Source organism: Musa acuminata, chromosome BXJ3-2 (genome assembly GCF_036884655.1).
Source record: "Musa acuminata AAA Group cultivar baxijiao chromosome BXJ3-2, Cavendish_Baxijiao_AAA, whole genome shotgun sequence".
In the NCBI taxonomy this organism is placed as follows: Eukaryota; Viridiplantae; Streptophyta; class Magnoliopsida; order Zingiberales; family Musaceae; genus Musa; species Musa acuminata.
The window spans coordinates 29266011-29290623 of NC_088350.1; the positions used below are offsets into that span (position 1 = coordinate 29266011).

At 40.7% G+C, this 24613-nt stretch overlaps 3 protein-coding genes, 1 long non-coding RNA gene and 1 other non-coding gene across 7 annotated transcripts; 3 read left to right on the plus strand and 2 right to left on the minus strand.

Annotated features, from left to right (window-relative positions):
* Window positions 1-6499: 6499 nt before the first annotated feature.
* On the plus strand, window positions 6500-7512 carry LOC135583281 (LOB domain-containing protein 4-like). 3 transcript variants are annotated; one of them, XM_065138376.1, is made up of 3 exons: window positions 6500-6517; window positions 6631-6888; window positions 6984-7512. In XM_065138376.1, exons 2-3 carry the CDS (start codon window positions 6712-6714, stop codon window positions 7329-7331), a joined length of 525 nt encoding a protein of 174 aa, XP_064994448.1. In that variant the 5' UTR covers window positions 6500-6517; window positions 6631-6711; the 3' UTR covers window positions 7332-7512. The 3 variants fall into 3 exon arrangements, with proteins under 3 accessions (XP_064994448.1, XP_064994449.1, XP_064994447.1); XM_065138377.1 differs by lacking the exon at window positions 6500-6517 and having other exon boundaries at window positions 6593-6888; window positions 6987-7512; XM_065138375.1 differs by lacking the exon at window positions 6500-6517 and having other exon boundaries at window positions 6600-6888.
* Window positions 7513-7694: 182 nt separating this feature from the next.
* LOC135631013 (uncharacterized) lies at window positions 7695-11831 on the minus strand. Its single transcript, XR_010494251.1, has 4 exons — window positions 11636-11831; window positions 11239-11522; window positions 10183-10384; window positions 7695-8915 (listed from the first exon to the last, which is right to left on the minus strand). It is a non-coding gene; the product is annotated as an uncharacterized LOC135631013 (long non-coding RNA).
* Window positions 11832-11998: 167 nt separating this feature from the next.
* Window positions 11999-15969, plus strand: LOC103975653 (uncharacterized). Its single transcript, XM_009390671.3, has 8 exons — window positions 11999-12165; window positions 13562-13643; window positions 14556-14609; window positions 14693-14784; window positions 14881-14994; window positions 15248-15315; window positions 15418-15529; window positions 15633-15969. Exons 1-8 carry the CDS (start codon window positions 12109-12111, stop codon window positions 15726-15728), a joined length of 675 nt encoding a protein of 224 aa, XP_009388946.2. The 5' UTR covers window positions 11999-12108; the 3' UTR covers window positions 15729-15969.
* Window positions 15970-16505: 536 nt separating this feature from the next.
* Window positions 16506-16577, plus strand: TRNAQ-CUG (transfer RNA glutamine (anticodon CUG)). The gene has a single exon. It is a non-coding gene; the product is annotated as a tRNA-Gln (tRNA).
* A 224-nt stretch (window positions 16578-16801) lies between these two features.
* On the minus strand, window positions 16802-21081 carry LOC135631100 (homeobox protein knotted-1-like 2). Its single transcript, XM_065138507.1, has 5 exons — window positions 20533-21081; window positions 20341-20454; window positions 20130-20268; window positions 17358-17611; window positions 16802-17231 (listed from the first exon to the last, which is right to left on the minus strand). Exons 1-5 carry the CDS (start codon window positions 20869-20871, stop codon window positions 17022-17024), a joined length of 1056 nt encoding a protein of 351 aa, XP_064994579.1. The 5' UTR covers window positions 20872-21081; the 3' UTR covers window positions 16802-17021.
* Between the last annotated feature and the right edge of the window lie 3532 nt (window positions 21082-24613).

Below are 24613 nucleotides of genomic sequence, written 5' to 3' on the forward strand. Positions count from 1 at the left end.
GTAAGGCGTAATACGTACACAGCCTATTCGGCATTAATGACAAGCTAAGAAGCTTCTAGTCCTATCTTAGGTTGATGCGCGTCGACTAGTCCAATGCTACGCATATAGTGGCCTCTTAGTCTCTTTTCCTTCTCCAAAGCCTCTTCATCTCCATCGTTTCACATTTTATCCTCTTCTATTCTCTCACTAGCTACGCCTACGACGTGGTTGTCCAACTCTCCCTCACTTTCACCTACGACCTCTCCTACCTTTATCTCTCCGCCTTCGTCCACCACAATGGCCTTCGTCGTTTCCTCTTCATCGACAAGATGGATTTTAACCCTTTTTTTAAATTTAAATTATACTTATCATTATATTAATAATTTATTGTGAGTCAATATGTCATGTAAACAGACACTAACGTATGTTAACATAGGCTTGACACGAGAAACTTATATGCTATATTTTTTAAAATGTAAGAATTATTTTAGATACGAGTAAACTATAAGGGTTTAAGTGGTCAATGACAAAAATCACATAGGTTAAAATGAATCTTAACTATTTTTTAAAATTAAATTATATATATCAGTATATTAATAATTTATTATGAGTCAGCATGTCACTTTAGTAAATTTTAACGTCTGTTAACTCTTGACGAGAGGGACTTATATGTTATATATATATTTTAAATATAATTGTTATTTTAGATATGAGTAAATTATAAAGACTTTAATAATATATGATCAAAATTATATTGGTTAAAATAAATCTTAATCCTTTAATTAATGAGTCAACTGTACCATCAGAATAAATCATAATAATAAGGCATGCACAATAACATAAATACATTTCTGTTCATAACCAGTGAAACTTGCTTTCCTGTTTGCCACGGATGACAGGTTTGTGTCCCCTAAACCTCTCAATGAGTGCCTCCTGACCGAGAATTAAATTGTGATCACAGAAGTGAATCCTGAAGCAGACTGAGTTGGGAGAAGTGTTCATGCACCAGTCATCCGCACTCCATTCCAGAAGCCATTCAGCATCCGAAGACCAGAAGAAAGGAATGGGGGATAGGAAAAGGAAGGATAAAAAAAAGAAAGAGAAAAGGGAGAAAGTAGAAAGTGAATGGTCATGAAAAAGCATACAGATAGGTGCATGTGATCTTCACTAACCATCCCATGACTCCATTATTGTTCCCATCAACCCCAACCACACTGCTGCCCCCCCCCACCTTGCTGAAGTACCAACACTGCAACACCATCAAAAGTTGATGACAGGAAAAGGTCGCCACCCACACTGCTAAATATCGGTTTAGGTGGATCAAAGGCAGGTTTTGATAGCAACAACAGAGGGATAAGAGGAAAAAAAAGGAAGAGGAGGGAGAAGATAAGAGACATTTGTGTTGGGCAATTGCAGAGCACCTTCACTTTGTGGGGGACAACCTTTTACTTCTCATATCCAGCTTGCAGATGAATCCTCAAAGAACACTGGTGAAGTACCATCGCCATCCAAAGTTTCTTTTCTTCGTTCTATCCCATTCGATAAGGATCTCACTTGCCACTCTCTTCTTTCTCCCTGCATCTCTTTCGTTTTTCTTGCGTCGACTCCATCGATGCGATAACCGATCAATTTATTTGTTCTTGTTCCTCCTGTACTCGAAAGCAAGTACTTCTTCCTCGCTTGCGCTTTTGATCACCGGAGAAGCCCTTCCGATTGGTTCCGCTGCCGGAATCCATGCTTTACTGTGACCTTTGTTGGGCACCAAACAAATGAATGCAAAGTCTCCATTGAGCTGCCGTGGGGTTCACCACCTCCACCTAAGTTCCTTTTGCAGCAGGAACATGGCCATACGTGGGTCCTCAAGATCACACATGCAGTGTGAGGTCTCCGCCAGGGCATCAATGACTTTGGAAAGCTAACAGGAACCACTGAGGACAGGAATAAAGAACAATCATGGAGGGCATGCAAATCTGGAAGTGGATGGAAGAATTTAAAGAAGCTCCGATCCTAAACATCAAAAGTTAGGCAAAGCAATACGAAAAGCTGCAAGATCTTAGCAGAATCCATGCACCTCGGATCCAACTTATGGTCATTATCATTCAACTTAGTGTTGTTCACTGTCAACATTACCCAACGAAGAGTGGAAGCAAAAGGAAAACCCTCATAAGAAGTCCAGATAAGTCACAAGAAATCATGTCTTCTGATGGTGGAAAGCAATAAGTGCTTGGTGGCCGATAATGGAATCATATAAAGTTGGGCACAGTAGGAGGATTTGAACATGATAGAAAGGAGAGATGGATTCATCCATTGGAAGGAAGGTCACCAGTTAGATCTAAAGAGACTTCAAGTTGCAGCCACTCTAAAAGAAAAAGTTACTCAGCATCCATGATTCCACCATCCTTTGGTTTCCTGGAGAGAGTTTCTTGATAGCAAACACAGCCAGCCATTTTGCAGGATTTTGTTGCAGCTTGAAACACCAAGCATCTGTTCCCCCACTACCATAAGAGAAAGCAGCATGCCTCCACATCATGACACTCAGCATTCTAAGCCTGTCATGTCAAGACAATGCATGATGTGGTAGCTTGCTGTGCATGCACAGTACCATCATTGATCCCACTTCAACCTACTAAATAGTTGAATTGTATCATCCATCCAGTTTCATTTTGTTGCTTCTTTCCATCAACAAGTTTCATTCGAGACCTTTAAGCAGCACCCTTACTGCAGTTGGGTTCGAGACCTATAATTTAAAGAAGTGAAATCAAACAGAGCATTCATAGCTTTCAGGACGCTGAAGTTCTCACTGCCACATTGCCTTGGACTATTAATGGAGATGGAAAATGCCAATGAAAAGTAAACTCTTAGGTTCTTCAAATCATAACAAAGCTTGAATGCCAAATCTCTCACTCTCTGAGAAAACTTCAACCCTCAGCATCAGGCTGAGACAGAACTCTTAGCAAAGCTAGTTGTGGACATCACATTACCTCAATGGAGAAGGTTTGCTTAGCTGAAAGAACCATAAAAACAATCCTACTCTGAAAAGTTTCTGCAGATACCAACTTTCCTTTCTCCTGAGCATTTTGCATTAATCATTCTTTTATTTAGTAGTTAAACTTTTCTTTTCTTAGTTTCAAATTCTTGGAGAAAGCATATGAAAGTCTACTGTGCCATCACTCTGTATTAACATGAAATTGAATTCAAGGGGACTAAAAAGGTGAACAAGCATGATCAAATTAGATTCACATAGCCAGCTTCAAAGCAGAAAATTGAAGCACCTTGCACAATCTAATTATTCTATGCTAAATTTGGCAGAGTCAACATCACATGGATATTTCAGATAATAAATTGGATTATTCTTACACCACAGTTTTCGAGGTCAGGTAGCACCTACCCCCTTTTTAATATATTTAGGCTCTCAAATTAAAATCACTTCAATGTTTGCATAATCCACATGGTTCTGCAGTAGACCTATTGATTCTTAAATTGCTATTGCCTACTCCACACCAATTAGCAATCAACCTTACATATGACTCTAGACACTAAAGTGAAAACATCATGCAAAGCTGATGATACACTGAAATATTCAGAAAAAATTTACAACTTGAGTTCTCCATAGGAACTGGGCTCAATTTAATTTCTGATGGCAATTTTGTTCCACCATCAATGATGAATGTATCCAATTACAACAAATGTCTTGTTTTTTAATTTAAACCTTCCAATTCCAGTCATAACTCATCACTACAGTCAAGAATATTCAAGTGTAAGGATGTACAGGAGATGCAGATCCCATGACCAAACTAGAGTAGTAGTCCATTCATCATGTGAGTAGCTGAGGCTGCCCAATCTTGGCCAAAACAATTGATTCAACCTTTTGAAGAGAATGGGCTCAGCTATGCAAGAGGAATGCTTCTGCTTGCTGGTCATAATTCCCTCTTCCTTGCCACACCTTGCCTCTTGACCTCCCCAAGGAGCTTGGCAGTGATGGTTTAACCAAGTCATCTCCATCTTGATCATGTCCTATAAGTTACAGAAAGTTGCAACATGTCAAAGGAATGAGGCAGCATAATTTCCTAAGTATGATGGAACTCCTACATGGGAGCTTCTTCTAGGTACAGAAAATACTTCCTTAGGAGCAAATCTCCATAATTTATGAGCTCTATAGCCTATCAATCCTATTATAGAGAAATATTTCATCTACTCCAGTAGATATGTGATTGCTGAAGTTGCAGAAAGCAAACTGATCCACTTATTATCTGAGTACAGCTATCACTTTCAACTACTTGTATAACATAAACTATTTCATTAGTAGTATAGGATTCTGGTTAACTCCATTTCCTGGAAGTTCCATCAGTCAACATCCTCCAGAGAGAAGGATCAGCAGGAAGGATCTAATCATGGTAATCTCTGGAAGAAATGTTTTACTCCCAAACATGGACTCTTTCTTTAGCCATAGGAACTAAATATGCATTCTGACATGATGGCAATGTCTGTTGTGTGTCATCTGCAAGCTCAAAAGAACAACTCTAAGAAGCAAGAAAATGATTCCTGATTGCTGACAAGTTAGTCTATGGAAACTTTCCTGTGATTGACATTGATGGTATGTACTCAAAGAAGATGGAAAAAAAAAATGTTGATTGAAGAACTTGGAAATTAGGTAACAGAAAATATCTTCACACAGAATTCTGAGAAGCTCTGCTGACAATGTTTCATGTGAGATCAGGTACAAATGGATTGGTATATATGCATCACTCTTGGCAAATTTAGCTTGGTTAATGATGTAGGGGCCAGCTAACATTGTTGGAATCACATTGTCAAACAGCCTGATTTCTTTCCTAGTTGTTGTGCATCATACAGTAGTGCCTGTGGAATGTTTTCTTTGGCAGAAGATTTCAACTTCTTCCTGAAGGCTGTTCAACTTGCATGCAAGTACTGTGTTTCTCCACCATGTTGGTGGGAACACTGTATCTACTCCATATGTGATGCATACATGAAAATGACTTTCTATATTTAGACCCTGTACACCAGACAAAATGAAAGAATACACAATGTCAACAGTGTCACAGGGGAACATGAGAGCCTAAGAGTGTGTCACAGGAAGCTTCAACTTTGCTGGAGTTACAAGCCACTGAAAGCTTTTCCATTGCCCATGTGATGAGACACAAACTTTGACTGAACTATCGTCCATGAGAATCTCATTATATCAGACAAGCCTCTCATGTTGCTTGAGACCACATAAGAGCCTTGATGTGAAATCACTTTTGAAAAGCAGATCCTCCAAGATCCAAATTGCTCGAGTGAGTCAAAGGAAGACCGCTGTTGGAGGAGTGGCAGGGTGAGACACACAATACATCCACCAAATCAACTGCACTCTTCCTTTCGACCAAGACAAACATATGGATTGTCAATGATGATGATGCAAGAAAAAGACTGCTTGCTTGATTGATTGGTTAAATGGCTCATTTGTCAGAACTTTTAGCATGCAGGATGTGGTAACCAGTGGAGGTTGAGTGACCTGAGAAGGTAAAACTTTTCATGATCTTGATGTGTATCATAGCTTAATGATCTGCTCAATACTCTGTCATCAACCAAAACTTGGCTTTGGCATCCATTAGCTTTGATCACCCTCATGGAATCATTGCTTCAAGTGCATAATTGTATTAGTTATGACACTTGAGCTCGCCTCAAGGTGAATCAGTAATTGACTTCAAGAAAAGGAGCATGCCATGCTTGAGCTCTTGAGCTAACCAATCTTAGAGCAGATGCCACTCTCACATATGAACACACAGTATTTTGGCTGGAAGAGAAAAGGACATTAACTTGAAACAAAGCCATTAAGAAATCTCTCTCTCAGAGTTGTGGGCTCCGTAAGATCCCTGCAAGATTCGTGTCCCTCTCTCCATGTAGTGGCTAGCAGATACGTACAAGCGCAACCGGATGCCGACATTCCAAACTTCAGGTTTCAGTCAAAATCCACTCACCCACAGGTAGATCCATTTTACCGCATGCGTTCTCCATAGTCGCCATGCTTTAGATGGGTACAGAAACCGGTTGGGAGCCCTAAAATTACGGAGAGCAAGACTTGCGTTGAGCTGAATTCTTTGACGAAGTGATGAACACTAAAAGTTCAACATTCTTCGATCTATTCCTCATGAACAAGTGCAGAAAACTAATGTCATGCTGAAAGGATGATGAACAAGAACCAAATTTGCTTCTTGTTCTTTGAATTCCTTGGACTAAAAATGGTAGCAAGCAGGCACATTGTGTTGCTTGTTCTACTTGTGCGCTACCAATCCTGCTCCTGGGTGGCCTACCAATCCTGCGGTTTGTCTGCTCTCATGCTCGAATGTCACTAGAAACTGCTACACTTTGTTGGTAGACGTAGACATACTGATTAAAGAGACAAGGAAGACAGATCCAGTGGAGCTGAGATCTCTTCACCATGTCCACGACTAACTCTGCACAGCATAAACAACACAACATGTCAACCAACATCTTCGACTTCGCCCTGTTGGGACCCTGTCCGACTATCCTCAAGCTTCAGGTTTCCACACCAACTCCCTCACCCACCGTTGCTTTATTGTCCTTTGGGTTGTCCTCATTGCTTTCTTTACGTTATTTTTCTCCCTCCCTCTCGCTTTGTACAAAACTATTTAGGACAGGAATGGTTTCTGACTAGGGTGCTCAAAGGCAGTTGGTCCAGTGGATACCATCCGGGGGTTGGAAAGCATAGGAAGGATGACAGAGGAAGGGAGAAAGAACAGCACGGTTTCGCCATGCGCGGCATGCAAGCTCTTGCGGCGACGGTGCACACAGGAGTGCGTCTTTGCTCCATACTTCCCAGCCGACGAGCCGCACAAGTTCGCCATCGTGCACAGGGTATTTGGAGCTAGCAATGTCAGCAAGCTCTTGCAGGTCTCTCTCTCTCTCTCTCTCAGACACACACACACACACAGCAATTCTTGAAGAGTATGGCTGCAGAGACGCAACACGTGAAACTTTTATGACAGGAGATTGCAGTGCAGCACCGAGGGGATGCAGTGAGCAGCCTGGTGTACGAGGCCAACGCCCGGGTGCGAGATCCGGTGTACGGGTGCGTCGCCGCCATCTCCTCCCTCCATCGCCAGATCCAGGCGCTCCAGGCTCAGCTGGCCGTCGCCCACGCGCAGATGGCGCACCTGCGCACGCAGAACGCCGCCTGCCTCGACCGCGTCGGCCTCGGCCACGGCCAGATCTCCATGGGCGGCACAGGTTGCAGCACCAGCACAGGCTCCTCGTCATCCCTGTCGCCCAAGCACCATACCCTGGACACGGTGGCGCTGGACCAGCCTGGCTCCAGTCAGCCACCAGTTTGGTGATAGCAGCCATACAACACCGGTGTTCTCCTCTTGTGAATAGGATTTTATGCCGATGCAGCAGTCTACTATATTTCATGATCATGTCTGCATATTGTTCCTCCTTCGTTGTAACCATTTTAAGAACATGCGACTCGGTATTCCATTATACTATGGTGTAATAAAGCAGCAGATATCTTTATCACCGGCCAACATCTCATCGTGATCTCTCACAATCATGTTACCGATATCTATTATCATCTGGTTGACATGATATCACCCTCTAATCGTTACGACCGGTGCCATGTTCTCAGGGTTTACTGCACGATCACATCTAATGTAGGAAAAGATCAATAACCGTTCCAGATATTAAATTATGACATCAGGTGCAGCGATAGTAAATCTTACTATATAAAAGTCACTTAGGTACATAATCAATATAGATCGATACTATTTATAATTATATCTAATTCAAAAACTAACTTAAGCTTCGAAGAGACGTATTCTTCGACACATTCTAATTCAGTCACTAATTAAAATATTAAATATGAAATAATATTATTAAGAAATTTATCTAATTCTTATAAATCAAGTCAAATATTCAAAGCAGGAAGATTGAGAACGATTGGATTGGCTGGCGATCCTTATTTTGATTTGATCAGGGGTGGGCCCATCGGCTGACGTGGTTAACCTAATCGAAGCAGCCGGTATTCTTTCCTCATATCCACGCCACTGACACCGAGAGAAGCAGCGGTTGGATTTTTATGCTTCTCATCTTTCTCTACCACTTCGGAGAAGCAGAGCAGTAGACAGAGAGAGATGATTGAGATCGGGCTTCGGTTGGAAGAAGGAATAGCAGATGTTACATGAACTTTTCTGAGGGCGAGCATGAGATCTCTTCTGTAGACAGAGAGTCCGTGACAAGGATATGATCCGCGTTCAACTTTCCATTGATCTACCAGACCAGTCTTGGCTTTTTGTTGAGGGATCAGTGAGAGAGAGGGAGAGCAGAAAGAAAGATCAAGCTTTGATTGCATATGGGGAAGAAGAAGTCTAAGAGGAGGTCGATCAGCGAGTCGTCGGGGCAACCCGTGGATAAAGAGCAGGCTAAGAGAAGACGAGGCCGGCCTCGGAAAGTGGTCGCTGAAGAGGAAGATAAGCTGAAGAAGAAGAAGGTGGGGAGCGGAGGCGAAGAAGAGGAGCGAAAGGGAGCAGAGGAATCCTGTTCCTCGTTAGCTGCTGCTGCTGCAGTTGCTGTTGCTGATGACGATGATGATGATGATGATGACGAGGGGAAGGAAGAGGCTGGGGAGATGGAACCAATCCAACATCAAGAGGAAGAGGACAAGCCAAGGAGCAGAACAAGGAGAAAGAGCCAGCAGCCCCGCAAGAGCACCTAAACCCATCCACTGTACACTTCTGCTAGAGTTCTGTGTTGGTTAGATAAATCCATTTTACCTTTTTCCCTCTGCTTCTTCTGCTTTCTTTTCTTCTATGCTAAGCTTTCATGTTGGAACTTAGCAGTTGTTTGATTGCTCCAATCTTGGTGAGATCATTGATCCCGAGAATGGGCTTGAGCACTACTTATGGATACTGTAGTTCTCTTTCCTGAACAAAACAAGAGAGAAACTGTCAGTGTTCAGCATATCCTTGCATCTATATCAATTTTTATTGGGAACTATATACATGTTCAGTGATGGTTTATCTTCCTGTGCACTATAGAAGGGCATAAAAATGCTAGTGTAACAATAGCTTTCACAAGAAGATAGCATATTCAAAATTTTACAGAGCTACACAAAAAATTTGATGCTTTCTCAAGGTATTGCAATAGTTATTTACCTATACAATTACTGCTGGTCTATTTATAACCAGATCAAGAGCTCCTTCAGATGGTCCCAACCCACATTAAGTGCCCTTACCAGACATCAAGGTTAAGTCTTGCAGCATCCTATTACATAATAGTAGATGACTAAAGCAAAGGATACCTTATACTAGAACAGCTAAAGTAACATATCCCATGGGTAACTAATATCATTCTTTTTTCGGTCATCTACCAGTATTATTTCTTTGCTGCAGCACCTAACTTAGAAATCATAGGTCATATATTCCAAGGCACATCACACTATATACCACATCAGCATAAGCAACAACATTAGTGCACACCATATTAGACAGCCCTAAAAATGAATTGGTGAAAATATCTGAAACAAATGTTTAAGATAAAGAAAACCAATGAGGGCCTTCATACTACAAAGCTGGATGTGACAATGGAAGCTATTCTTGCCAACAAAATTGTGCTATGTGAGAACCTAAGCATTTAGGTAGGCCCAAACCTCATCAATTCGATGAGAAGGTTAAAAAAGATGACCCAACTTTTACGCATTCCCAGAGGTCAATACTAGAAGAACTCCTGACCCACTGAAGGGTCATCAGGAATCAGATGTATGAATTGGACACCGGTGGAGATGTGGTCAATGCAAACGGAAAGTTCAAAGTAAAGTTGCAGCTACCTTGCTTTCTGAGATGTACATAGGATAATTCTCCCAAAATTCCCTGCAACAGTTGTAGATAACCAAGCCGTCAAGATTTAGAGCAACCATCTCATTATGATCTCATTGATAGAAGCAGATGTTTGACCAAACATCTAAATTTGACCTTCTCATTGATCCAAATAGATGTGTAGCAAAAACACTACATTTTGACCAGTTCATTGGTCAAAAGGATTCCTCTCTGGAGGGCATTACATGCAAAAATTTATCCTACCAGATTAGGCTAATCATAAGTTCACAATCATGTGTGTCAGCATCCTGAGAATAATGCAGTACACATACTTTACAGCAAGAGTTAAAACCATATTGATAAAAGAAAGATTTACCAGGATAAAACTGATCTGGCAGTGCAACTACTTGTTGGGAAAAATGCATAATGCTATCTGAACCTGAACCAGCAAAATCTGACGAGCAGCTCCATGGTGCCTCTTTTTCCTTGTATCGACATTGATCTGGATCAAATTCTCTGCACCATATATACCCCAGGATCATATAGTCTTCCGTCTTAGATGACTTTCTTGAAGACACCTGTTGCCAGTTATGGTAAATTGAAATCAGTTGCCATGGAACACCACCAAGAAAAATACAGGGCATTTTACAAATATCTGCTTTCTCTGTTCTTTCCCATGATGAGCTTTGATCCCTAGTCAGTCAAATCAGTTCATTACTAATGATATCAGAATTTCAATCTTTTATGCATGTTTAATGAATCTGACAATGAAACAAGCCAAGCATTAGTAGTAAGTAGTAACACACCCGTATTACACTACTCATGAAAGCTAGTTCTGGACAAATCTTTGGCAACATTCACATAGCAAAATTTGACAACTCTCTCCCAAGGTTATCATAAGAGTGGAGCATAAGCCCAACATTTGACAGCAATATCTTACTTATCCTTTGCATATAAGTCATAAAAAATATAAGAAAAATTCAGTTGCCCCTTAAACAAGCCACAAGAAACACAACATCTCTTTGGTGTGATATGCTTTCAATCAGAGGCAACAAGGACATGCAATTCTAAACTTCCCTACTGCCATTTGTCCCTGAGATATTGTTTTACTATCACCGACTATGTATTATTCGCTGGCTTGTGCATTTTTATAAGCATGATTGCATGTGGAAGAAGCAGCACAATAGCTACATTTTTCGAAATCCTAGCACCAAATGTTTCACTGGTAGGAATCTTGAATCTACCCAACTTTTCTCCGGCATAAATAATCATGTAAACACAATTGACATCCACACTGGGTATTCCACTAATGGAACAATTCCTTGTAACCCTACTTGACAAAATTCTACTTTGAACTTCAATTTTGTGCTATTTATGTACATTATAATCTCCATTTTTATTATAGAGGCAGGGCAAGATGTTATAGACATACGGCCTAACAGAAGATTGCCTTGAACCACAATCGGGCAATTCATCCATCCATGCGCTCGAAGACCAGGCAGCCAAAGCTCCACAAGGGCAGAAAGGATGGTCAGAAGAAAATACAATGAGCAAAATGAACATTCAAAACCTTCTGTCAGTTAATGTTGCACACCTGTGAACCAGACAGAAGGATTGACAACCAGAAGCAGGATCCAAAGTGACATCAGAATCACCAAATCAGTCTTACCTATGACTCTCTATGCCGCAAAATGAGTGCTTGGCAGTTTCATATCGCTGCAACAATGATGTAATTGGCAAAAAGATGCCTTATTTAATCAATTCAGAAGCTTGTTTTCAGTCAAGTGCATCAAAAATCTTTAGTAAAAGAAATGGCAAGAGAAAAGAACCTGTGCCGGCGGTCGACGAGGTCGAAGGCGAGGCCGAGGGAGCGAAGATGATCAGAGAGGCGGCAGGCGAGGGTCCTCGTCGTGCCGGTGGCGGAATCATACAGGATATTGCCTCTAGGCCTAGGGTTTCGATAGTCAAGGAAAGAAGGTGACGAGAGGGGAGGCGGCGGCGGCGACGGAGGGGAGAGCAGGGAGACTGAGTCGAGGGGAGGGTAGATGACAAAGGGGTATTTTGGATTTTTTGCTGCCATCCGGCGGGACGGATGGAACCGGGCCTAGTAATGGGCCGGATTTGAATACGGATCAAGATCTGATCCGTTACATGAGTCCCTAAAGTTATATTGGGCGTGACCGGGACGAGGCGTCATATTCCCATCGCTGCCCCATTTTTCGTTCGCCATATCTGGCTTTCATTACGTTCGTTTCCGTATCATCGATAGGGTTGCAGCGCTCTCTCCATTTCCGATCCCTACATGGCGGCGAGGATCATGGCACAGCGAGCTATGCAGGCTCTTCGTGCAGGGCAGCCGGTACAATCTCATCCCCTTTCCTCAACTCCATCCCAGATTTCTTGATCTATAACACATGCCCTCGTGCGATTGGGATTTCGAACCCGAAAGATTTCATCTTCGTCCGGGATTCGTTTAAGAGAGAAACAAAAGAGTACCATTGTGCTCGGTTTCATCTCCTTAGATTTGTGGATTGTGAATCATTAACAAAATTTGACTTTATAGTGATCAGTAGCTCGGGTCTGGGAAGGTGTTCATTTGATTAAAAACGTCATTTTTTTTTTTTTTTGATGGTATAAATCTGCATCTATGAAGAATTTTAATGATCTTCCTACGCGGAATAGTAGCTGCTCATGTTCGTTATTGATATATTTTCTCATCATGGTGCCCGCTTCCTGCTGCCTAGGGCATGAGTGTTTACACATGATCCAGGTGATGAGTAGACTTTAGTATTCTTACTTGTTCAAGGTTGCTCTCCACTTGGATATCTTGTTCTTTATTGAAAATAAATAGGAAGTAAGCGTTACAAAAATAAGCTTGGGCTTGATGGTATGTGGTCTAAAGAATAGACAAGTAATTCTTGATATAGGAAATAGATATGTGATGACTTATTTGGTTGAACATCAGAATTAACATGACTTTGTTATCTTTCTACTTTTCACATGAAACAAACATTGTTTCAATCAAGGTATGCAATATCATACCGTACCGGTATTTCGAGGTTGGCTCTGTACGGAACGGTACCATGTACCGCTCGGTACATCAGGGCGTACCGAATAGTTTTAAATATTTCTTTCTCTTACTGTAGCACTGTAGCACAACTGGTCCGGTAGCGGACGGTCCGCGTATTGGTATGCCGTCGGACCGGTATGTACCGCCCATACCGGGTGGTACTATTTGAAATCATATACCATGGTTTCAATTATCTCAGAGAATCTTTGGCATGCCAGTATGTTTAGGAATCATAAAGCAAATATGGCATCTTTTTTTCCTGAATTATGTGTGTTTCCGAAGTAATTGTGCCATCTTTTTTTATTTTTTAATGGTATTCAAAAGTGAGTACATTAGATTTTTTCCTCCCAAGAAGAACAAAATGTGGAGATGTATTTTGATACCGTTTGAAACTTTTCCTGGTAAGCAAATGTTTTCTGGACATGTTGTTGGGATCTTATTTGTTGTTCAAAATGAAAGAAACTTTTACTGTCTATTTCATTTTCCTCTTTAGTGATCGCCATCAGTGTTTCTTTCTTAAAGTAGACGTATGTTCAGATGCTTATTCAAAAACTACAAAGTTCATTACTTTGGCAATATCTTTACTTTTTTCACAACAGCTACAATTGATCATGCTCTGCTGTAGCAAGGAATTTTTTTTTTCTTCTGAGAAGAAAGATATACTAATGTTTTCATGTAATTATAGGCCCAAGGTAGACAAGCTTCGTTGGTGTTGAAAAATCACTGGCAATCATTCAATTCAGGCTCATCATCTTCAAAATTTAAAGGTTAGAATAATGATGTTGTGCTGGTGGAGCAATTGCTTTAAGATATCTGTGCAGTTTCCTTATATAGTTGAATGCATCAAATGCAATGATACATTATCTGATTAGATGAGGATGATCAATATCAGAGTGAGTGAGCATCATAAGATTACTGGTGAGCCTGATTAGGTGATGATGATCAGACATAATGTCTCTAGTAATTATGATTCTGAGCTTCTTTATAAAGACAACTTTAGCAAATACAACAATACATTGTCTAATTAGAGAATGATTATAGATATGAAGGTGAGCCAGCATTTTAATATTACTAGTAATCCTAATTCTTCTCGGCTATGTATGCACGTACCACACTGGCTGAGTAAGTGTTTTGAGCCTAATATTTATTCAGGATACGCATAGATGTGAGGTCCTATCATCCTATTTAATATTTTTTCTTAGCATGCATAATTTGTTGCAGTAACTTGTATGGAATATACATGGTGATGACCTGCAAGCCTTGGGGTTTCTGCTTTGAGTCCCAAGTTTATAACATATAGTAAGAATGCCATGCCAGATAGTTTATATGGTATTCCAGAGAATAATAAACCATCGAACACTTGTTTTGATCCTGAGGCTTGGTGATTGACAGAGTGGCTAGTCAATTGTTGTAATTGTCTTTTGCAACTTGGTTATCTTCATTTTCTATTTTTTTGCATTACTGAAATGTTTGTGCCATCTGGCATAGCACATTCAATTTCTCTAAACTTATATGTATTTGTGTTTGTGTGTTGCAACTTAACCATCAGTATTAATGGTTTTTACCATAACTGATGAGACTCCAGTTTGTGGTATCTGGCAAATTTGCAGCATGTTCAAGTGGCTGATTTCACTAGATAATTATACTAGTTATTTATTTGCTCATCTTCCGATATGTAGATGATGAAGAGAAAGAGAAGCTTGCTAAGGAGATTGCCAAGGATTGGAATGCTGGTAGACTGTTAGATTTTTCCTTTTGAAACTTCAAATCACTGTTGGTTTATACTCAGTTCACCGATTCAAACACTTGAGTGCAGTTTTCGAGCGCAGTATAAATACACTATTTCTGACTGAAATGGTGCGTGGATTGATGCTGACATTAAAGTACTTTTTTGAGAGGAAAGTTACAGTAAGTCCATTTTGATGCTTGCTGTTCCCTTGTATTGGTCATGCATCTCTACTTGTTTTGACTTCAGATTTTATATTTTCCTTCTGCTTGTCACAGATAAATTATCCCTTCGAGAAGGGTCCTTTGAGCCCCCGCTTTCGAGGAGAGCATGCTCTTCGACGTTATCCGACTGGTGAGGAGCGGTGTATTGCTTGCAAACTTTGTGAAGCGGTACGTATTAAGATGTTGTGCAGCATTGATAGAAAAAGGGTGTTTGTTTCATGTTCTTTACAGCTGGTATTGATGTTATATCATAAGATAATCAGAGTGTGGTCTATAAGTATTAGCCAGTATGTATCTATTTCATTATACATGATTGCAAACCCCGACATAAGGATACACCATCTAGACCAGAGTGTGATATAATGCACATTAGTTCATATGAACCAATGACACATTTTACAAGAGCATGTCTCATTATCAGATATGCCCAGCACAAGCAATTACCATCGAGGCAGAAGAACGAGAGGATGGTAGTCGTCGGACTACGAGGTAGTAGGCTCCGACCAGTGATTTATATTGTGATTCAAATCATGCTTTGTTACGAGTTCCCTGATTAACCATGCGTTTGTCACTTCAAACATGATTTGCTAGGTATGATATTGACATGACGAAATGCATTTACTGTGGGTTCTGCCAAGAGGCATGCCCTGTCGATGCCATAGTTGAAGGTCCCAACTTTGAGTTTGCCACTGAGACACACGAGGTGGGTCATATGGTTTTTCAATTGTGGTGCTGCTGCTACTTTTCTTTCTCGGTCACGACTCACATGTAATTGGGATTTTATTGGTCCACTTTAAACCTTGCAGGAGTTGTTATATGACAAGGAGAAACTGCTGGAAAATGGGGACCGTTGGGAAACCGAGATTTCCGAAAACCTCAGATCCGAGAGCCTCTATCGCTGAGTTGTTGTGGCACTTGCCAGGCAGGGGAGGTGTTGCTAAAAACCGAAATAAGAAGCCTCTTTTTCTGTAACTTGAACTTTATGGTTGCTAATTAAGATCTCTGAGGAGACACCTAATTCATAACATGCCCTTCCCTTGGAAGAGTGTTTCTAAACATGGAAGTGGCGCTATTTGGTGGTGAACTCAACATTCTGCAATTGTTGTTACTGCTACTCTTTTGTGAATTTAGAACAATTAAGTACACCCGGATCGATTGTGCACTTTCCAGGTTGTGGTGAGCAAGAGCAATATTTCGAGTATTGCTCTTTACCTACTTTGTTGATAGAATACAATGAAGCTTTTTGTGAGATTTTGTTAGTATATATTTAAGCTTTGTTTGCAAATTTGAAAAGGGTAGCGAGGAGAAGAACAGAGTTTTCACAAAGTTAAAGATGCAGATGTGATTGGGTTTCTTCAACATTCATAACAACCAGTCACAGAAGAAGATCACAAATGGTGCTCATTAAGTTCTCGATATAGATATATGGCAGCATCGAAACAAGGTTAGATTGGTTGATGTTAACTCATGTCAACATTCATGTGTGCAACACAATCAATACCTTATAGATGTTCTGCTGCTGCAGATTGAACTTCTTTAAGAACACTACATATCGTTTGAGCCTTCAGTTTCGTATCATCATAACCTAACCCAAAAAATCTGTGTGTGTCAATATAATAAAAAGAAAATACAGTAAAACATTGGTTAAATAATTTTAAGTGAGCCACTAATCACAACATGGTCCCATGGTCTAGTGGTTAGGACATTGGACTCTGAATCCAGTAACCCGAGTTCAAATCTCGGTGGGACCTATTTTTTCGCAGTCATTCCATTTCAATTGACACAGGACATACAAGTGTAATATGATGGTTTCATTCTGTGCATGGAAGAAGACAAAACACCTCATAGTGATCCTTTTTTTTTGCCTTTCTCAACGAAATCAAGAGGAAAAGGATATCAATCAGCTTCGTTAAGGTCTAAAAGAGCATTCCTTCCACGCACACCTGAAGACAATCCCACAGCAGAAACACCGAAAAAACTCGAAACCGAAACATCTCCAACAGCTATAATGCAGCATTACACAGTAATAGCTTCAGGTATCGATCGGGTCACAACGAAAGTATTAGTAGTTGTACAAGCAATGACCTGAGCAACATGGAAGAACTTAGCGGCGATTGGATCGAGGATGCAATGCTTATGTATGGAGAGACCTTAATCTTCACCTGGAGAACTCTTCAAGTAGGTAGATGTGCAGATCAGGGACCGGTGCGGTAAACGCCATTGCCCATGTATTGCCCTTCCATGTACAGGGAAGCAGCAGCGTTCTGCGGATGAAACCCATCCATCACGACTAAGTGCATGTCCTCCGATGGCTTCCAATGCCGTTTCCTTTGGTTTATGAACCAGTTGTTGATCTGCTTCTGATCAAGGCCCGTGGATTCGGCCAGCGCCACCTTTTCGGTTTCCTGCGTTTTGTCACACAGATCGAGTTACAACAGCTTTCCTTTCAGGAGCAATCTTTGTCGATCTATGTATACATCAAGAACATAATCTTGACGAGGAAAATACACCGGGAATCACTGAACTCATACCGATGGATATGGCCACTTGTAGTGCAGCGCCCACCAGCTGAGTAGCTTCTGCCGGGCTTCCTTTGGCAGCTTCCCTTTCTTCTTCTTCTTGGACAGCTCTTGCCTGAGGCTGCTCAAGTACCCACTGTACTTCTTCAGAAGATGGTGCTTCAGCTCCTTGTCATCGGCGTGAGGATCTATCAATGAAACATCAGTTTCACCGCCGCTGGCATCGGCCTCCTCTTCAGATGATGCAACCCCTTCGCATCCTTCATCTGCAGGTCGAGACGGAACGATTAATAGGTTAGAAAAACGCCAGCGATCAATCCTCTAATCTAAGCATACTACAAGTGATACACTTTGTTACGATGATCTTTAATATTTGAATTCTTCTAATCATCTATTACTGATGTTTAATTACTTTCCATGTCCACTTTGTTGTTGTGACTTTGTATCATTTCGGTTTGTTTAAGGGGATAAAAAGAGCTATCAGATCCATCCCTAAATATTAGTCGGAATTATCCGAGCATCTCAATGATCAAGAATTGAGATTAGTGGATGTATCCATACGATTTTCTTCATATATATGAATTACACATTTGTTATTGAGGGCTAAGATATTCAATTTTTGTCTTATCATCTTATATATTTGCATATTGGGAGGACTCTTACACCATTTCTATACCTTGTTCCTTCATTAAGTGTGTGTTTCATCTCTCTTTTTCCTTCCTCTCTCTCTCTCTCTCTCTCCTCATCTCATGTGTTGGTGATTCTTATTTGGTTCCTTCCTTACAAGAGACCATCTCTTGATCAATTTAGCACCGTTTCCCAGGTAAAAAAACAAAAAACAAAAAACAAAAAAAATCTTTAACATTACAAGATGTTGAATTCGCTCTAATCAATCGGCAACTCGATATCTCCTATATAAATTAAAAGGGAGTTGGATCAAACATGATAACTTTGTAAAATTGGAATATGATATTTAACATACTCCGATACCAATTCAATCAAAAACTATGAAACCTGAGGAACTTTGTTAAGCGAATGCGAACCTCTTCGAGACAAGTTTAAATCTTAACAAAGGAATAGTTGCAGTTCACTACAAATTCTTAGGCACGAAACTGAGAAAAAGTTGAACAGATGAAAGACTAGCATCGTTGACATGATCTTTAGCTCGACTTCAAGTGATTCACATTCAAGATTCAACTTCCAAAAGTATGGGACGTCCGACAACGATGAAGAGGACTTACCGCAAATATATTTGAGGTTATCTTTATGAATCTCTTCCGCTATTTCATCTAAGAAGAACTTGAAACCAGCTTCAATCTCATATTTATCGAGCACCAAAGCAATGCAGCATTTAATGATCCTTGGATTCTATATAGTTTGTCAAACCGGCACATTATGGATCTGTAGGTGCAGCTTAGGGAGCAAAACTTTCTCATAGCTATAAGATCGAACAAGATGACTCCCAACAGCAATGATTCCAAGTGCTTCGAGACATTCGGGAATGAAACAAGAGTGTGAATCTTTTGATCAAACCAGAGGGCGAAGTGCCATGCATAGGAAACTTAAGCCACAAACAAACAAGTGGATCAGACTCGATTGTCTTCTAATTCCGTGGCTAAAGATGGTGGGTATAATTGAGGGATTTTGGCTTCATGGAACCAAGAAAACTCCACTGTTCTTGGTGGTGATTTAGTTGGAGGGGACTGTTTTGCCAAGTGTTATGAGAATTCCTTTTTCTCTTTGTGTGTAGGAAGAAAGGAGTCGAGCACCTTCAAAGATGTAGAGTTTGTGGCTTAATGTGCTCAAATTTGAATGCTTTAGTACCTATCCTTTCATATTCATGTAAGTTTATGTAAATGTAGAGCAATAGCTATGACATATGAATAAATGCACACTATCTGCAGAGTGAAATGATCAAATTTCTACTCATAGTATCTTATTTTCTATAGCTCCAAAGCCAAAGAAATCACTCATTTCACCCTTGAAAATTGGAAGTAAGAACATTTGCACTACCGGTATTAACATTCTTTTGGATAGATTTGTTTGTATATGATACATTCCTAACTTAAGCATCACTACCTGAAGGATTAATAGTAGCAAACTAGTAGGTAGAAGCATCCTCGATGACCAGTAGGAGTCACTAGAGTAGCCTCTCTCTCTCTCTCTCTCTCTCTCTCTCTCTCTCAAGGGTTCTATAAAGCAGAAGGAAGAACAAGGGTGTTGATGCTAGGGTTCTTCTGGAGAGAAGATTAGCTTTGGAACCCTACGATGACCCTTGTGCTGTTGCCAGCACCGAAATGCTAGCTTATTGCATACGACCGTGTGGTGTTCTCTTTCTTGCTTGAACGGTTCATTTTACCCTAGGAAACAAAGAGCAACCCAAGGGAAGAGAGAGGAGACGATGGAGAGGTCGATGGCTAAGCTAGCTGCTCCCTGCAGAGCCTGCTGATGGAGATGTCGAGGGGTACCTCCTTCCCTTCCTACCCATGTCTCACGTTAATATCTCGATAAAAGCTATGAAGTAGACATGAGTGCTCCCTGTTGTTGCATACACTTCGTGAGACTCCCTTTCTAGGCATTCACACTACCGTACCCCATCGCCATCGCGCTGTTGCAGGGTAAAGTCCTAAAGACTCCTCCCAGCTGCAGAAAACTACAGTTCCCTCTCTCTCTCTCTCTCTCTCTCTCAATCTGTCTCTCTGACACAAAGATGCACAGTGGATGGCATCAATTTTTCCGGGAGATAAAGGCGTCGTATATATGATGGATGACATGTATGTTTACCGGAATAGAAGATCCGCGACGATGGAGTGTTGGTGAGTGCGTTGAACTGTGACTCGACCCTCCTAAGGAAGTCCGTGGCCTCGTGCAATGGCCTCGTTAGCTCCTCTCGGTACTTCACCAGCAAACCACAGTATGCTTCCTGTTGTACTCCAGGGAGTTAGCTTTGGGACGGCGAGGGAGATAAGGAGGGAAGAGAGTTTGGGGGCGTCACCATGAACTGGTCCAGCTCGGGGTCGGAGGAGGCCTCCTGACGGCAGCGGGAGCGCGACTGGAGCTCTCGGGCTATGGCCGAGAGCCGTGCCACCACGTCCGGCGGCGCCCCCACCTACCAAAGTAGCATATGGATTTCAGGTAAAGAGCTCGATGGAGTATTGTCGCAGTCGGAAGGGAGTGGTGAGCATACCGTTTGGCAGTCGATATAGGCACCGATGAGGGTAGAATACTGAGGGTGAGACATGATCTTGGCCTTGATCTCCTCTGTATCTCCTGGAGAGATCTCTCCCTGTCCTCGTCCATCGACTGCTCTTTCCTGAGATGATGATGGCTGTAGAGAAGACCCAACTTCGGGTTTAAGCGGTACGGGAGGTTGGAGGTAAGGTAGGGTTGGGTGACAACTCCGGCCATACGCGGCGGCGTTCAGCTGCGCAGCAGCTGATGTGGTGGTGGTGGTCGACGAGGGAAGGTACAAGAAATTAGCCCCCCTTGATGTGCTCCCACCTCCCAAGTGAGAGAACTCCTCCATCCGATCCGTGAAGGATAAGGATGTAAAGAGGTGAAGCGAAGAACCAAAAACAGCACGAGGAACAGGTCTAAGGCGGAGGAGATAAGTTGGTGGGCTGCACGAATTATTAGACCTACCTTGCTTATTGCAAGAACGAAGACTTTGAGACGAGACCGGAAGAAGAAGAAGAAGAAGAAGAAGAAGAAGGGAATCATGGACCAAAGACCTCCCGAGAGAAAAGAGTTAAGAGAGAGAAGGGAAAGCTACATGATCTGGTGGCTTTCTTTTCCGATGTCAAATCAAGTAGACGGGGAGATGGTCTGTTTCACTGGCCATGGCCGTTCCATGTCGCAAAGCGAAACCTTTGTCATCATAAGCACCCACTTTATTACCACCAGAGTAGGAGAGATAGAGAGAGAGAGGAGTGGATATGTAACACACCACTGCCTAATGTTTGGGTGCATGGTCTTGTTGTTGCACTGTACCGCAGTACTGCGCCAACTACTACTAAGCTCCCACAGGCCAATCTTCTCGTTCTTCTCCAGAGATATCAAATTAATGGAGGTCTCGCTGAGAGCATGGATCGGTCGGCAGACGACCGGCACGCCATCCCCATGCTGTGGTGTCCGAAAAGACTCGCCCGTCCTTCGGAGCTGCTCACAGCAAACAGTAGCGATCATTTCTTCTGCGGGCGGAAGCAAGAAAGATACCATGCAAAGAATGTATGTCTCGAATCGATGCAGTAGACATGTTGCATGACCACAACATGTAAATTAATCGTCTCCCTGAAACCCTAATTGATTTGATCCAAAACAACGCATGCCTCGAGCTCTACTGTAGTTTACGAAGATGGATGAGTCGAAGTGCACTCGATTTAAGGGGATTGAATTGGTATGAATGCGTGATGATGATCTCAGTGGGTGTTGGCCAAACTCATCGGGATCTATGGGTAGACGATGCTTTCCTCGAATGGGGAGACAACTGAATGGTCTATTCCCTTTATGACTACGGTGCTCGAGCTCAATCATGTATCAGCTCACTCATCAGTTTGCATTCATGGATCATCTCTATGTGCATATAAAGTTGATTTCTCTTTCTTGAGGACGGTCCCGAGAATACTAAGTTACAAGTGCCTGCCTTGGTGTGAGCATTTGGAATATTAAATCATATAATTAAATTTAATTTTGTTTTATTTTCATAAAATAAAAGAAACATTAAACATACTTAATATCTAAGCAAACATAGGAGAGTTAAAATCCTCTCATGAGATTAAGCGTTCGCAAAGTTAATGCTAATAAAAAGGTACATGAACATGAATTTGTGACATCAATCTACCTAACATACAAATGTTGAGGACAATTGATAGGAACTCTAGGCAGGATGTCCCACGGATAAGAAACAAGGAACTGCCAACGAGTCAAACATGCATTGGCTCACCGAGATACATTTCACAAAGTGGATTGTGATGTGACACATTGGACACCCATCCACCAATACAAATTCGAAACCTCAGCCTCCTTTTCATAAATACACTCCTTGCTTTGTGATTTGGGCTCGCCATCATGTACTTGGGATGTGACGTCGACATTAACAAGCTAGGTTTTGACAATGTGCAATGATCATTCATACTCGATAAACGAAAGGTTGATGGAAGCATCGAGATTCGATGGTTCGATAGGAAGTCGCAATCCTATCATTTATAAGCCTTCTATATGGATTGTATTGATCCAAATCATCTTTATCGAGTACATCAACATAGAGATATATGTAGATTTGATCCTCTTCCTTCTGTCGAGCAACTTTTGTGTCATAATGTTGTATTTGCCCATTAGAAGTGCATTCAATGGATCATGAGAATTGAAACACGTCTATTTCTCTAGAATAGATTGCCATTGCAATGAACAAAAAATTAAGATCATAAGGGGTTTGTCCCTTTAAATATGATAATTTTTTTTAGGATTCTTCGTACAGAGTCTTAAATCATATAAGTGAATATGATATATCATGATCAAATTAATATTTTATGTGTGAATTTTTTTAGATGAGATATTGAATCTTCGGTAAATGAGTCTAGTAAAATTTATCGAATAATACATCCTATATAGCAAATGAATTTAGTAAAATATTATGGGATAGAGATTTTAGCACTCCACCAAGGTATTAATGTACTATATCTCATTATAAATAACATAATAATAACAATGACAATAAAAGAGAAGGAGTTCAATTTGATTACGCGAAGCTAACCTCCACTGAACTTTCATTTCAATTCAATGGAAACACACGTTTCTCCATCACCAGCCACTTTGATGTGAATAGAATCTTGTCTTGAACGCTTCTTTTCGGATCACTCTATCATTAGGTGAGCTCCTTATCCATCAATCTATCATGTGTGGATCAAAATTGGTGATGATAATGTTGTTAATTGCTTGATGGGGCCAGTAGAGTGAATACTCCATCTCACCAATCTCTTGAAAATTGGCTTCATGCGTCCCTAATAAACATAGTTTATAGCTTAAACATCGGCATGACATTTTCATTTTATATTGTCTATTTTACTAATCTTTATTTTTTTTTACTATTCTTTTTTATTATTAGTATTGATACCGGCTTCGATCTCCCCTACAATTACATCGATAGGAGAATCAAATCATATATTGAGACTAATCATCGATCGTAATCACACGATGAGTGATAGATAGCCATAGAACAATGTATCGCACTTTTTTATTATTTCTTTTTACTAATATTTTTTCTTAATTTATCATTTTTTTGTTATTTTTCTTAATACAATTCGATCCAATTTTAAAAAGGAGAACTCTAAAACAGGTAAATTATTGGATCTCAACCTTTATCCTCTTGCTATCTTATTTGGTTTTCCATCTCAGGCATTAACTTTGAGGGGGAGAAAAGATGACAACAAAGTAAACATCATTAGACTCATATATCGTGAAAAAAGAATGGTCAAAACATAAGATTGGCTTCAATTAAGGTCCAATCAAACATATGATTTGGAGCATAAAATTAATGTAAGATATCATTTGATGCAATGGGTGTTGATGGCCATGCTTGTCATGGACTATCAATAGATGCCATTTGCCCCTTCTGCCTACGGAATGATTCCCATCTCATTCATGATCCGTGAGAGAGAAGAGAGACAGTGTCATATTAAATATATAATCATGAAACATCCGAACCTTTGTTGGCAATTGGATGTGTGATATTATTGTGTATATGGCCAATCAACCCTCCATAATTACTCGAAAATTTGACCATTTTCTAGCGAAAATTTATGTGCCCTTAGCTTATCTTAAAGATAATTCGCTGACGTGTTAGGTTTGACTTTGACCAAACCTAGAATGTTTTCTACATAGTGACAATAAATATAAATATATAAATTTAACAAGTAATAAGACAAATGACTTTACTACTGCATGAACATTAATATATATATATATATATATATATATATATATATATATATATATATATATATATATATATGAAATATGCGCGCGTAATGCTGCTTTCAAATGCAGCAATGGCAAAGAAGTACTGCATGAACAGTAATAGTAGACTCGAACACAGGAATTAATGAACAGTGTTCTCTGCCACAACCATTTAACTTTCATCGCGTCATTCTCGCGGGGTGTGTTCCTCTCTTTCTCTCACTCTCTCACGCGCTCACACACACACATACAACTAACATGCAGAGACACTATGATTTCGATGCCATTCATGGGGGGCCAGACAAAAGATACGA

Excerpts from the sequence above, each read along its gene's own strand:
- LOC135583281 (XM_065138376.1), top strand. The coding sequence starts at position 6,712 with ATGACAGAGGAAGGGAGAAAGAACAGCACGGTTTCGCCATGCGCGGCA. Across the intron at positions 6,889-6,983 it reads ATGTCAGCAAGCTCTTGCAG|GAGATTGCAGTGCAGCACCG; the intron begins GTCTCTCTCTCT and ends CTTTTATGACAG.
- LOC135631100 (XM_065138507.1), bottom strand. The coding sequence starts at position 20,871 with ATGGAGGAGTTCTCTCACTTGGGAGGTGGGAGCACATCAAGGGGGGCT. Across the intron at positions 17,612-20,129 it reads GTCGCGGATCTTCTATTCCG|ATGAAGGATGCGAAGGGGTT; the intron begins GTAAACATACAT and ends CTCGACCTGCAG. Across the intron at positions 17,232-17,357 it reads ACAAGTGGCCATATCCATCG|GAAACCGAAAAGGTGGCGCT; the intron begins GTATGAGTTCAG and ends GACAAAACGCAG.
- LOC103975653 (XM_009390671.3), top strand. The coding sequence starts at position 12,109 with ATGGCGGCGAGGATCATGGCACAGCGAGCTATGCAGGCTCTTCGTGCA. Across the intron at positions 14,785-14,880 it reads TTTTTGAGAGGAAAGTTACA|ATAAATTATCCCTTCGAGAA; the intron begins GTAAGTCCATTT and ends TGCTTGTCACAG. Across the intron at positions 14,995-15,247 it reads CTTGCAAACTTTGTGAAGCG|ATATGCCCAGCACAAGCAAT; the intron begins GTACGTATTAAG and ends TCTCATTATCAG.